At 48.0% G+C, this 14,375-nt stretch overlaps 1 protein-coding gene across 1 annotated transcript in view; it reads left to right on the top strand.

The window, feature by feature from the left end:
• CATSPERD (catsper channel auxiliary subunit delta) overlaps positions 1 to 14,375 on the top strand; it is a 119,768-nt gene that overhangs the window by 44,855 nt on the left and 60,538 nt on the right. The window contains exons 9-11 of the mRNA XM_006896432.1: positions 3,299 to 3,449; positions 10,282 to 10,377; positions 12,366 to 12,448. Of these exons, the coding sequence (XP_006896494.1) occupies positions 3,299 to 3,449; positions 10,282 to 10,377; positions 12,366 to 12,448 (330 nt within the window). The remainder of the gene's footprint in view (positions 1 to 3,298; positions 3,450 to 10,281; positions 10,378 to 12,365; positions 12,449 to 14,375) is intronic.

Genomic DNA, 14,375 nt, shown 5'->3' with positions numbered 1-14,375 from the left:
TTTACAGATAAGGCCAAGTTCCTCTTTATGTTAATCTCAAGAGGGAGGGATTCATTAGATAAAAACTAAGAACAATGTTGACTCCTAAGGAATGCCCCAGTGTCACAAGGTGACCTCCTAAGGAATGCCCCAGTGTCACAAGGTGACCTTCAGCTTGTATTAAGCTTCTCTCATTTCCCGATACAGCATTTGGTCTACTATTATTAAATTTGATATTCGGCTTCCCTCAGGCTTCCAGTCACTAAAGTGTCCTGTGGTGTCGTGAAGTGCCGTCGAGTTGAGTATGACCCATAGCGAGTGTATGACAACAGACCTGACCCCTGTCCTGTCGTGTTCCAACCTCGTCATCTCCAACACACTTGAGCCCACTGCGGCAGTCAGTGTCAATCCATCTGGTCGAGGGTCTTCCTCTCCTTCGCTGTCCTTCCACCTTTCCAAGCACCAAGTTCCTTGTCAAGGAACAGCCTCCCCTACGAACATTCCCAAAGTACGTGAGATGAAGCTTTGCTATCTTTGCCTCCAAAGAGCACTCTGGCTGCACCCTCTCCAAGACGTAGCTGTTTGTTCTTTTGGCCGAACATGAGATGTTCCGTGCTCTTCTCCAACACCACAGCTAAAAGATATCAATTCTTCTGTCATCCTTATTCACTACCCATCTCTCACATGCATAGCAAGTTATTAAAAAGACCACGACCTAAATTAGGTGCGATTTAATCTTCAAATGTCATTATTTCTCCTGAACTATGAGATGATGCCTTTCTCCAAGGATTTTCCTTTCCTGACAAGCCCAAAGCATGGACTTATTTGCTACTGCACTTCCTTTGAGACAGATTTGTTTGTCTTTTGGTCGTCCAAGGTAGATTCAGGGCTCTTCTCACGCAACCCAATTCAAAAGCATCAATTCTTCAGTCTTCCCTATTCAAGATCCAAGTTTCACATGCATATGAAGCGATCAAAAAAATACCATGGTATGACAGCTCAAAATCAAGGAACCAGAAATCCTCACAGCTGGGCCAGTGCACAGCACCACGACAAATGGGGTAAAGATTGACATTGTCAGGAATTTCATTTTACTTGAAACTACAGCCAAGGAAACTGGAAGCAGTAATCCAGTAAATAATCCAGGTCCTGCATCTGGGCTGCTTGGGAGCAAAGAGGCAACTCACCACCAAGGATGCTTATGGAGAGAAAAAGCCCTTACACTCCCACAGGTGGCAGGTGGGGCCTTTATTATGCTCAAGTTGGATGCAGTAAGCCATCCATCTCTGGGGGGTGGTGGTGACAAAAAAAAAGATAAGACAATGGGTTGGAGCAGGCACACCTCAGTCCTTAAAGTGACCTCTGCTCTTGAGCACTTTAAAGAGGGCCTTGCCAGCGGATCGCTAACATCATGAAGCTGAGGACTTATAACACATGAGATAATTACAAAGTGTTTTGATTCATGGCCTAGCCAAGTTGACACCAATTGTGGGGAAACTTAGCTCAACCCACTACAAATATTAAGTAAGAGTACAGGCTAGTAGCAGATGTGTCTTGGAAAAAGTGCAGCCCGAGTGCTCCTTGGAGGCAAGGATGGTGAAGCTTCATCTCACGTATTTGGAGCATGTTGATAGGAGAAGCTTTTCCTTGGAGAGGGACATGATACTTGGAAAGGTGGAGGGGCAGTAAAGGAGAGAAAGACCCCTAACCAGATGGGCTGACACAGTGACTGCAGCAGTGGGCTCAAATATGTCAAAGATGAAGAGGACGGCACAGGACAGGACAGGGTCCAGACTGTTGTTCACAGAGTCGCTGTGAGGCGCACTAGACTCAGTGGTGCCTAACAACACCATTAAAGGCTAGAAGAGGACCTGGGTGGTACAAAGAGCTAATTTCATAAGTGTTCAGCTTAGGTAGAGTCAATACTGTTCTCCAGCCTCACAGCTCAAAGGCATCAATTCTCCTTCTATCATCCCTAGTCATTGTCCAGGTTTCTGATGCATAGCAAGTAATTGCAAAGACTATGGCCTGGATCAGGTGCACCTTAGTCTCCAGACTGATATTGTTGCTCTTCAGTAATTTAGAGAGGTCTCTGACAGCAAACTTTCCCTGTGTAATTCATCTTTTAATTTCCCGGCTGCTGATGCCAAGATTGTTGACTGTGGAGCCAACCAAACTAAAGCTGTTAATAATCTCAATCTCTTTACCATCCATCCTGATGCTGCCAGTCTGCCCAGTGGAGAGAATCTTTGTCTTCTTGGTGTTGAGCTTCAATCCATATTGAAGGCTGCAGTCCTTGACACTCTCCAGCAGGCACTTCAGGTCTTTCTCAGTTTTAGTCCTTCAGGGTTGCATCATCTGCATAACACAAATTCTTGTTGAGTCTTCCTCCAGTCCTGACCCCACATTTCTCCTCATAGAGCCCAGCCTCCCAGATCATCTGTTCTGCAAATAGATTGAAAAGATACAGAGACAGGACACATCCCTGGTGTACACTCTTTCCAATTCTGAACCATGCAGTGTTCCCTTGCTCTGTTCTGATGACTGCCTCCTGGTCCAAGTATAAGCTTCGCACAAGCACCATCAAGTGTTTTGGGATTCCCATTCTTCTCAGAGTCAGCCACAAAGGTGTTTTTTGAATGTTAGCAAAAGAATCTGGGAAGGTTGTGCTGTTCAGTCGAAGGAGCCGCTTTGACGCAGAGACCCTGTGATGTGAACGACAGATCAGAGCCCTGTCCTGTCCTGTGCCATCCTTGGGCTCTTCTACATGTTCGAGCCTACTGCTGCAGTCACTATGCCAGTCCGTCTTGTTGAGTGTCTTCCTCTCTTTTGCTGACTTTTCCTGGCATGATATCTTTTTTCCCATGGCCTGCCCCCACCCCGCCCCAGCAACATGCCCAAGTCTGTGAGACGGAGTTTCACCATCATGACCTCAAAGGAGTGCTTCCTCGAGACAGACTCAATGCCCCAACCTGGGAAAGTCAAGTCCTGTGACCATCCAAGCAGGACAGAGATGGTGTCGCCCTGGGGCGGGGAGCCTTCTGAGGAGGGGGGTGCATCCTGGGCACTGCAGGATGTGAAGCTGCATCCCTGGCCTCCCCTCTCCCCACCACTGGGCTGGGCAGGCCCAATCAGTGACCTCCTCACAATGCCCACAGCATCCCTCCCAATCCTGATAACTGAATGGATCAGACAGACTCCTCCCAGGTGAACCCCACTGGATGGGGCAGGTGGGAGCAGGGTGGATGATAACATCTGCTCCACTTCAGCCGTGTGGTCCAGTGATGACCACTTAGGCCTCAGCTGTCTCTCCTTATAGGCCAAGTTTGCATACTCAGACCCACCCCTGGACAGAAGCTTTGGGCTGCCGTTTGACTACAGTAAAAACCTGGAGGTCCTCATCGCCCCCGGTCAGAAGGGCATCCTGGTGCTCTGGAGTGGGCACAGCCTACAGGTCTCCAGAAACTCAGGTGAGTCAGGCTCAGGAAGGTCCCAGGTCAACGGTGACCCATCCCAAGAGCCACAGCCGTGGCATCACGGGTTCCAGCTCACTCGGGGCTGTCTGAGGCAGGATTCCTCCTCCCCCAGCGCTGCTGCTGATGGGAGCCAGCACCTGGCCTTGGTCACAGTGCCACCATTGTAAACGTAAATAGGTTAGCACCACAGATGTCTCGTTCTCTATTGTACCACAATAACTTTATTTAATTTTTTAACCTTCCCAAGCATGATGTCCCTCTCCAGGAATAGCCTCTGCTAGCAACATGCCCCAAGTACGTTAGACGAAGTTTCAGCATCTTTGAGCACTCTGGAGGCACATTCCCCAAGACATACCTATTTGTTCTTTGGGCAGTTCATGGTATATTCATCTCCCTTCTCTGATACCACAGCTCACAAGCTTCTCCTGTCATCCTTAGTCACTGTCTTACCCTTGGATGAGATCATGCTTGCCACGGGCTGCTGCACTTGGGGGCTGCAAGCCTGGGGTCTAGGGTCTCGAAGAGGGAACATGGAGGTGGGTAGAAGTTCTGCAGAGGGACAGTGAAAGAACACAAGACACACAGTCAAGTGATCTTGATGATTTTAATTCTAAGTAATTCTAATTCTCCTTCTTTCTTCCTTGCTTATTGCATTTTGCATGATACATTTATATCCCATTTTTACAACTGGGGCTTAACAATAGCCAAAAAGACAATAAAAGTAAGAATAAAGTTTACATTATTTTTTTGCACACAGCTATTCTTTATGGTCATGGTTCCTTGGAGAGTATGAAAGGCTATTTTTATGGTCATGGTTCCTTGGTAATTGGAGAGCTTGGTAGACAATGGCTTTTCGCTTAAACATTTTTTTAAACCTGTTCTCAAACCTGTTTTCCAACTTGTTTGGGTTACAAAGTTGCAAAGTAAAAAAGTTACATTTTAAATTTAAGCTGATACATTTTACATTTTTAGCTGAATTTACAATATTATTTATTTCCATTCAAGAGACAATAATTTTACGCCTTTCATTATTTCAGGGGTGATCACGATCTCAATAAGGGGGTTTAGGTTCATACAAAAGATGTTTTGGGTCATAATATCGCCTAAATTCATCATCCCAATCTTATGTTTCATGATTTATTTTGCCACCTATACCTCTCATCTGCGTTATGCAGATGACACAACCCTGCTGGCTGAAACTGAAGAGGACCTGAAGCACCTGCTGAAGAGGGTCAAGAACTACAGCCTACAATATGGATTGAGGCTCAATGTCAAGAAGACAAAGATTCTCAGCACTGGACCAATTGGCAACATCAGGATGGATGGTGAAGAGACTGAGATTGTACACAGCTTTAGTTTGCTTGGCTCCACAGTCAACACTCTTGGCACCAGTAGCCAGGAAATTAAAAGGCGCATTACCATGGGAAAGTCTGCTGTTAGGGACCTCTCCAAAGTACTGAAGAGCAATGGTGTCTCTCTGGAGACTAAGGTGCGTTTGATACAGGCCATGGTCTTTGCAATCACTTGTTATGCATCAGAGAGTTGGACAATGACCAAAGGGGATACAAGGAGAATTGATGCCTTTGAGCTGTGGTGCTGGAGAAGAGTATTGAGAATACCGTGGAATGCTAGGAAAACAACAGATTCATCCTGGAAAGGGTTAAACTGGGTGGCTCCTTGGACGCAAGGATTCTGAGGCTCCGTCTAACATACTTTGGACATGTTGTGAGGAGAGACAGGTCCTTGGAGAAGGACATCATGCTTGGGAGGGTGGAAGGACGGCACAGGAGGGGAAGACCCTCTATGAGGTGGATTGATTCAGTGACTGGGATAATCGGGATGGGAGTGTCAGGGACAGTGCAATTGGCACAGGACAGAGCAGAGTTTAGGGCTGTTGTACATAGGGTCGCTATGAGTCGCAAGCGACTCGATGGCACATAACAACAACAACAACAACAACAACAACAACAACAACATACCTCTCATAACATCTTCCCTCTGGTCACTTTCAAACCTTTTGAAAAATATATCCCAAGACACAAAACCTTCAGGGTGTTTTGTATTAAAGTCATTATATTCTCCAGTATATGGAAGAGGTTTATCTGTAGGCTTTGGAATTCTCTAAGGGCCTCTCCCAATAGAGGGTTGCCACAAACAACCATTACCTAACAGATAAACAATTCTTCCACCTGGTGTTCTCATGGTGGGGAGCAAGGATTTTTCCTTTGAAGGAGTTCTTATAAACCCTAGAAATCTAGGAATCTCTGGGATTCTAGAAATCTTTGGGATTTCCACCATTAATTCTTTTTGTTATAATGCATCCATGGATTCCCCTAAAATCATATTATTCTTGAGAAGTTTTAGTAATGCTAAAAGAACCGGAGGTAACGTTTGCATATTAAAGTCGTCACCTCCATTTAGTTCTTTCTGGGAACATCTAACAAACTTTTAGTAGGAACACTTTGTGTAAAGAACACAGCCTTTTTTCCCTGTCCCACATAGGAAACACAAAGAGACAATAGAAGAGAAATTACAGAAAGGCCAAGAACAATCATGGAGAAAGCGCACGTTCTGAGAGGCTGACTTCCTTGAAGTTTTCACCTCAATCGGGTGATTTTTGTCACGCAGACTCCCTTGGAGTTGGTGTGGCACATGCTAATGAGGAGTGTGGATTGATAACGTGCAGACCGGCCACTGTTGCCATTCTGCTAGACTTACAAGGGAAAGCTCCTTCAGCCCCGGGATCCTGGCGCTGAAACACTTTGACAAAGAGCTGTGGAACCAGAAAGACAAAGAGGAGCACTGTCACAGGACCAACACTGTCCTGCTCCTTCTAAGACATTCTTTATACAACTTAAAAATTTGGGTGCTCTAGTGGCCTCACTGGTGAAAAATTGTGCTGCCAACCTTAAGGCATGCAGTTCAAATCTCCCAAATGCTCCGCGGAAGAAGCTGGACAGTCTCCTGTGTGATTAAAAACCTCTCAAAACCCGCTGGAGGGTGAACTATGAGTTGGTTCCATCTTGAGTCACACCACAACAACAAACTAAAAGTCTGCTGTCAAGGACCTCTTTCAAGTGCTAAAGAGCAAGGCTGTCGCATTAAAAACTAGGGTGTGCTGAGCCCAAGTCATAGATTTTCAGTTGCTTCATATTCGTGTAAAACTTGGGCAGTGAATTGGGCAATGCCTTTGAATTGTGGTGTTGGGGAAGAGGATTGAAGGTCCCATGGATTAGAATAAACAAATCTATCTTGAAGGATGTACAGTCTGGGTGTTTGTTAGCCGGAAGGATTTTAGAACTTCATTGCACATACTTTGGGCATGTGGCCAGGAGGGGCCAATCCTTGAAAAAGACATCATGAAAACAACTATGAGTTATCATTCCATCCCAGTAAGAATAGCAAAATTTAACAGAACAGCAAGCATCAAATGCTTGCGAGGTTGTGGAGAAACTGGAACCCTTATTCACTGTTGGGAGTGTAAAATGGTGCAACCACTGTGGAAGGCTGTATGGAGCTTTCTCAAAAAGTTGCAAATAGAGATACCATTTGACCCAGCAATTCCACTACTGGGAATATACCCCAAAGAAACCATAACCACCACCCAAGCAGATACATACACACCCGTGTTAATTGTGGCTTTGTTCGCAATAGCAAAGAGCTGGAAACAACCCAAGTGCCCATCAACAAATGAATGGCTAAAGAAGCTCTGGTATATTCACACAATGGAATACTATGCAGTACTGAAAAACAAGGAACTCATGAAATATTAAACAAAATGGGGCACCCTGGAGGACATTATGTTGAATGAAATATCTCAGTCACAAAAGGACAAAAACTGCATAGTGCCACTATTGTAAAACAGGACTGACATCGGAGTTGAGGGAAGACAGAGAGGGAGGGAATGAACGATGTACACTGTATTGAAAGAGAAGAGGGAGAGAACCATTTAAGAGGGATATATGATTGGGTATTATTGTCATGACAGCAGTCCAGAATGAAGGCTACACAGTGGAGTGGACTTGGGGCCAGGGATTACATAACAATGAAAGAGTTTTTCTTTTACTTTTCAAGAAGAATGAATTGGGGGGAGGGGGTCAGCAGGGAGAAAATTGCAACAGTGAATGAATGGAAACCCTAGGTCTCTGTAAAGTTTCATTACAATTAATAATAAAAAAAGAATTATGAAAATGTGACACAGACGCACAAAGTGATGCTCTTGGGAACATGGTGGGGCTAGACTTTCTGGGAAGGAGGCGAAGCTTCGTCTCATGTACTTTGGCCATGTCACTAGGAGAGGCTTTTCCCTCCTCGGAAAAGAACATCAAACTTGGAAAGGTGGAGAGACGGTGAAGGAGAGGAAGACCCTCAGGCAGGTGGGCTGACACAGTGACTGCAGCAGTGGGCGGGTTGGGTCAGCCATGGTGAGGACTGCGCAGGACAGGACTGCATAACAATGAATGAGTTTTTCTTTTCAAGAAGAAGAGTGAATTGGGGCGAGAGAGTGGGCAGGGAGAAAAGTGCAACAATGAATGACTGGAAACCCTAAGTCTCTGTAAACTTTCATTAAATTTTTTTTTTAAAAATCTGGAGGACAACAATCTGGCTAACTGACTTGAAGAGATTAATATTTGTTTCCATTCCAAAGGAAGGTAACTCAACAGAGTGAGGAAATTATCGAACACTATCACTGATATCACATGCAAACAAGATTCTGCTGAAAATTATAAAAAAAAACACAAAAAACCCAACCTGACTGGAATTGCACATCTGCAGAGAATTGCCAGATGTGCAGACTGGGTTTAGAAGTTGTGGTATTAAGGATGTTATAGCTGATGTTAGATGGATCTTAGCTGAAAGCAGGGAATACCAGAAGAATGTCTATCTGTGTTTCATTGACTATGCAAAGGCATTTGACTGTGTACATCACAACAAACTGTAGCTAACTCTGGGAAGAATGGGAATCCCAGAACACTTGATTATCCTTATGCAAGATCTATACTTGGACCAGAAGGCAACCGTCAGAACAGAGCAAGGAAACACTGCATGGGTTAAAACTGAGAAGGGTGTACACCAGGGATGTGTCCTATCTCCATACCTCTTCAATCTATATGCAGAAGAGATCATCTGGGAGACTGGGCTCTTTGAAGATGAGGGTGGCCTCATGATTGGAGGAAAACTCATCAACAGCCTGTCTTATACAGATGATATAATCTTGTTTGCTGAAACTTAGGAGAACCTGAAGCACTTGTTGCATGTCAAGGACTCCAGCCTTCAATATGGACTGAAGCTCAACATTAAGAAAACCAGGATTCTCACCACTGGGCTGATGGGCAGCATCATAATGGATGGTGAAGAGATTGAGATTGTTCACAGCTTTAGTTTGCTTGGCTCCACTATCAGCACTCTTGGTACCAGTAGCCAGAAGCTCAGAAGACAAATTGCACTGGGAAAGTCAGCTGTCAGGGACCTCTCCAAAGTACTGAAGAGCAGCAATGTCAGTCTGGAGACTAAGGTGTGCCTGATTCAGGCCACGGTCTTTGTAATTACATACTATACATCAGAAAGCTTGATGATGACTGGGGATGATAGAAGGAGAATTGATGCCTTCGAGCCGCGGTGCTGGAGAAAAATGTTGAATATATCATGGACTGCCAGAAGAACAAAGAGGTTCATCTGGAGAGGGTGAAACCAGGCGGCTTCGTGGAGGCAAGGATTCTGAGGCTTTGTCTGACATACTTTGGACAGGGTGCAAGGAGGCACCCAGTCCTTGGAGAGGGACGTCATGCTTGGGAGGGTGGAGGGACAGTGCAGGAGAAGAGGACTCGATGAGATGGATTGACTCAGTGGCTGGGGTAATGGGGGTGAGGGTGTGTGAGGTGCTAAGGTTGGCTCAGGATAGAGCAGGGTTTAGAACTGTTGTACATAGGGTTGCTCTCAGGCAACTTGATGGCACAAAACAACAACAACAACACCTTAACATATTACTGCACCAAAGCATTCGTGACACAACTTTGCCATCCTAACCACCCATTTTTAAGTGTGCAGCCCAGTGTTGTGGACGTATTGATCATCACGTGATAAGTGCACGCTTGCAGGAGATTCGCAGGCAGAAAGGGGGCCAGTGTCCCTTTGGGATTTGTGCCACGTCCTCACACTTGAGAGAGTCCTGGTGGCTCAGTGGTTAGCACTCAGGTGCTATCTGAAAGGTCAGTGGTTTGAACCCACCCAGGGGCTCCGTGGAAGAAGGGTAAGACAATGGTAGAGACCAGTAACTTGACTTTTGTCCTGAGACACCAAGAGACACTGGCAGTTCTGTGATAGTGACGTGCAGGAGTTTTAGCAAGGCATTGTTTACTGAGTCAACAGCCTGAATCTTTGCACCCGGAGAGGGAGGAAGGGGCTTCTGTAGCCTGAGCAAACAGCAGTGGCATGATGCCAGGGCCCCAGACTTCCAAGGCCTCCCAGCAAGTATTACCTAACAGCAAGTGGGCAGGTGGAAGCAGCAAGCAGGAGCGCAGCGTAGTCGTCTGCCCCTCAGCCTCCCCAGTGCATTCCTGCTTTCACTGGTGCCATTGAGTCACTTCCCACTTAGAACGACCCTGTGCACGACAGAGGAAGCGCTTTCCGGGGCCTTGTCAGCCTCACAGTGGGTGCTGGCTTTGGAAGCGCCATTGCATCCACTTGCCCGTCCCTCCTGTTGAGGGTCTTCCTCTTTTGCACTGACCCCGAGGGGCAGGTCTCCCCCTCTGAGGGTGCATGAGCTGAAATCAACTCAACAGCAAAGGGTTTACTTCTCTGTTTTCTCATGCTTCTGCTCTTGCAGGCCAGCTTGTCAACACCGTCACCGTGAACGTGGGAGACAAAGTCCTGCATTCGTCCATATTTGAGGCCAACCTCATGATCCACACTATCGCTGCCAGTGAGTGCCGGGCTGCGGGAAGCTTTCTAGAAACCCTCGTTCCTGGCCCCAAGGTCTCTGACCTGCTAGACCAACCTGGGATATGAGCCCGACCCACAAAAGACAGCCAGTGTCCTCCTGCCCAGCTGTCACCAAGGTGTCACCCTCGGATGATAAGCTAGAATGTCCATCCGCGAGTCCTCAGCTGGCCCTGCAAGTAGATTTTCCCGCTGGCTTCCCCCACCCTCCTCATCATTTTCCAAGAACTAAAAATGCGATTTGCTAGCAGAATGCTCTTGCTGACGCACTTTACTGGCTCAGGCGTGTTGGGGCAGTTAGTGCGACAGGTTATGATGTCTTTAGGCAGCGACAAATGTCGGTGTGCCTCCTGCCCCTGTCCCAGCCTGTGGTCCGTGTCTGTCTGTCTGCTCAAAACTTGTAGGTAATGATATCTGCCCTGCTGTCTGGTTGATTAAGGGCCTTGGTGTCACAGAGGGTTAAGAAGTGGGCTTCTGAATGCAAGGTTGATCATTTGAACCCAGTGGCCTCTCTGCAGAAGCATGAGGCACTCCACTTCAGAAAAGATTTGCAGGGCCAGGGGAGCCCATCTTCATGCTTTACTGGTGGTCGTGAGTTGAAGCTGCATGCCTTCTTGTTCAGTTAGAAGATATTTTCATGATGTTTTCTGCCCTCTGGACTGCAAGGTGTTTGCGTGGGTGAGTCCAGTGGGAGTGGCCAGCTGAACTTGGAGGCTCCATCCACCTTTGCTTCCTTAGCTGGCAGGAATAATTCCCTTTTGTCTCTGGACCTGGGTTCAGGGTTCACGTTCTGGAACAAGACTCAGTGTTCAGGTTACCTATTGGAAGGGGAGCAAACCTAGAAGGAACAAACTTGTGAGTTACAAAGAAAAGGGCTTTGGAGGTGTTACTTATGGGTGTACTGGAAGAGGAGACGGAGGAAAGTAGCCCCTGCAGCATGAAGCAGCCAGAGAGACTGTGCCCCTATTCCCATATGGGAAACCCACAAATAAAAAAGACAATCTCTTTGTTGTTGTTGTTTGTTTGTTTTTTAAGTCAATTGGGGGTTAGGGAGGAAAATGTGTAACAATGAATGAATGAAAATTCAACTTTTCTGTAAACTTTTGTTCAAATTACAATTAAAAAGTTAAATTTTTTTTTTAAATAAGAAAAGCTTTGCAGATGCTGGTACCTTGTGGGGTGGCACTGCTCTGTCCCTCAGTCACTGTGGGTTGGAACAGTTGCGGTGGCAGTGAGTTTGGTGTCCCACTCATGGCGGCTCTCTCCCCTCCCACGTCTTCCTCCCTACCCCTCACTCCCCCCCTGTCCTCTCTTCCCTCCATCCCTCCTTTTCCTTAACTCCTTTTTCTTTCCTTTCTCCCACCCTCTTCCCTCTGCATCCTTCTTCTCTTCCTCCCTGACTCTTTGCTACCCTCTCTCCTCATAGCCCCTTCCCTGCTACCCCTCCGATCCTCCTCACCTCCTCCCTCATGAATGGTGTCATGTTCCTGACAGGGTCCTTTCAGGTGCTTCTCACTGCATGTCCTGTTCGGGGTGAAGCCTTTGTGGGAGGTATTTGTAGGCTCTAGTCTGACCCCTCCAAGGAGAAGCACACCCCCACGTCAGGGCTCAGCCAGCCAGAGCCTGCAGGTCAGATCTGCCTGGTTTTCTCTACAAAGTTTTATTTAGAGTCACTCTCACTGATGTATGTTGTCCAGGCCCCATGAGGCATGTCCAGAGAGGCTTGCTGGCCTCTGGACAGGGTGATGACATGAGGGTAACCTTTGTTTGATCACTTTACATTTTCTTGAATCCTTTGGCTTCTCTCCATGAACTCTTGTTTTCCTGGCAGTGCGAAAAGGGCAGGGCAGTGATTTTGCTTGGAGGAAGCCAAACTGTGAGTGGGAAACGGAGCCATTTCTGCCAATTCAAGGTGACTGGCACCCCTGGAATACAGACCACACCTCCTGTCTGTTTTGTTCTTCTTCCTAGATGAGAATGAACTGGCCCTGTTGACTCAGGACAACGGTGTGTATTATGGCAGCCTGAACGCGCTCACTGCTTCTGTCATCCAAGTAGGTGACCGTCGGCGTGAACTGGCCACCAGCTAGAGCGTGCCTGCTCAGAACTTTCTAGCACTTCTGACATTGAGGGGTGACCCTAGTTATTGAGATAAACAGTCACAAGAGCTGAGCGAACTCCCTGAGCTCTGGTGATGTGCCAGGTGGTGGCTGCCTCACTTGACACCCACCCGTCTCCTGACCCACTGATGACTTTGGTCACTGTGTGTTTCTGTGATGCCGCATGCTCCCTCACCGGTCACCCCTACCAGTGGGTCGCCCAGACTCTCCCCCACCTGTCACCCCATCAGCAGGTCACTGTGGAGGACAAGTTTCAGTGGAACTTCCTGACCAAAACAGATTGGGAAGAAGGGTCTGGCAACTGGATTGTGAAAATCAGCCACCCCCACCTGCTGGAGCACGGAGGGTGGTGGTGCTGGTTTGGTCAACCTGTCAGTGATGTCACCAGACCTGCTAGGGTTCAGGGGGCCTTGGCCAGCCTGATTCGGTGATGTCACCAGGAGGATCAGTCTTGGGGGGGTGTTGTGGGTAGTGATGGGCAGAGAGGCCGAGGGGCCCCGTGGTGAGATGGATTAGCCCAGTAGCCCATGATGGACAGGAGCATGCAGCTTCTGGCGAGGGCGACAAAGGACTGGCCGTGATCCCTCCCATTGTCCCTGTGGGGCCTGGATGGCAGCTGTTCTGCATTTAACCATCTGGGACCTACCCTCTGTCCCTCATCTGTCTATCATTGCTTTGTCTTTCCATCTATTATCTATCTGCCAAAAGAACAAACAAGCCTGTCTTGGAGGAAATGCAACCAGGACGCTCCTTAGAGAAAAGGATGGGGAAACTTCATCTCACACACTTTAAGATGTTGTCAGAAGGGCGGGTCCTTGGAAAAAGACATCATGCTGGGAAAAGGAAAGGGTCCATGAAAGAGAAGACCCTCAGAACTAGGGGTTTCCCTAGTGACTGTGGCCATGGCCTCGAGCATATTGGTTGGCGCTGGACAGGGCGAAGTTCAGCTCTGCCGCTCACAGGGTCGCTGCACGTCTCTGTCGACTGGACGGCATCTGTCTATCCACCGATAATAACTCTAGTACACCGAGGTCATGTCCCCTGCCCATGGCTGAGTGAGAGCGGTCCCCGACCCTGTTTTCGCCCCTGGATCTCCAGTCACTGCATTTCCCAGTGTCCATGGCAGTGGCATGGAGGTGCCCGCTGCTGGGAGGTGGGACCTGGGTCCGCGCAGTCCCTGGGGGCTCAGTGCTTTCCCTGGCTGACTCCTGGAAGCCCTTTCTCCCTAGTTGCTCTCGGTCTGGAAGCTTAACTGAGAGCTGTGCATGAATTTAACAACACGTGACCTCTGCTGGAGGACCTGTGGGGCGAGGGGCATGCTGGCCAGGACAGTGCCCCCCTGGGAACGTGAACCCTGCCTGGCACATGACCTCCACTGGAGGACCTGCAGGGCGACGGGCGTGCTGGCCAGGACAGTGACCCCTGGGAACGTGAACCCTGGCACGTGACCTCCGCTGGAGGACCACCGGGTGTGGGGCGTGCTGACCAGGACAGTGCCCCTCTGGGAACGCAAACCCTGGCATTCAGAAGTGTGCTTTCCGAAGAGAGGCCCTCAGACCCCCAAAGGAGATCCAGGACACACAAACAAGTTGTTTAATGCCCACCCCGTGGGGTTTCGCAGGCCATCTTCTTTAAGTGGTGCGGGTTTCCAAGCCTCTGCTCTGGGCGACTTCGAACCTCCACCCTTTTAGTCTGAAGCTGAACGCTCATCTGTTACACTACCAAGGCTCTTTGCAGATGCATTCAGAGCTATTTCATGAAACGGTTTCTGCTATTTGTGTAACTCCCCAGGCATGAGCAGTGACCCTGGGCAGTGGGAAAGGTGGGGAACGTAGGCCAGTATGTTGTTGTTGTTGTTGTT

The sequence above is a fragment of the Elephantulus edwardii genome, unplaced genomic scaffold, assembly GCF_000299155.1.
Source record: "Elephantulus edwardii isolate Elephantulus edwardi_28Jun2011 unplaced genomic scaffold, EleEdw1.0 scaffold00185, whole genome shotgun sequence".
Taxonomy (NCBI): domain Eukaryota; kingdom Metazoa; phylum Chordata; class Mammalia; order Macroscelidea; family Macroscelididae; genus Elephantulus; species Elephantulus edwardii.
The sequence above is the reverse complement of the archived record's forward strand: the minus strand, read 5'-3'. Positions and strand labels throughout refer to the sequence as shown.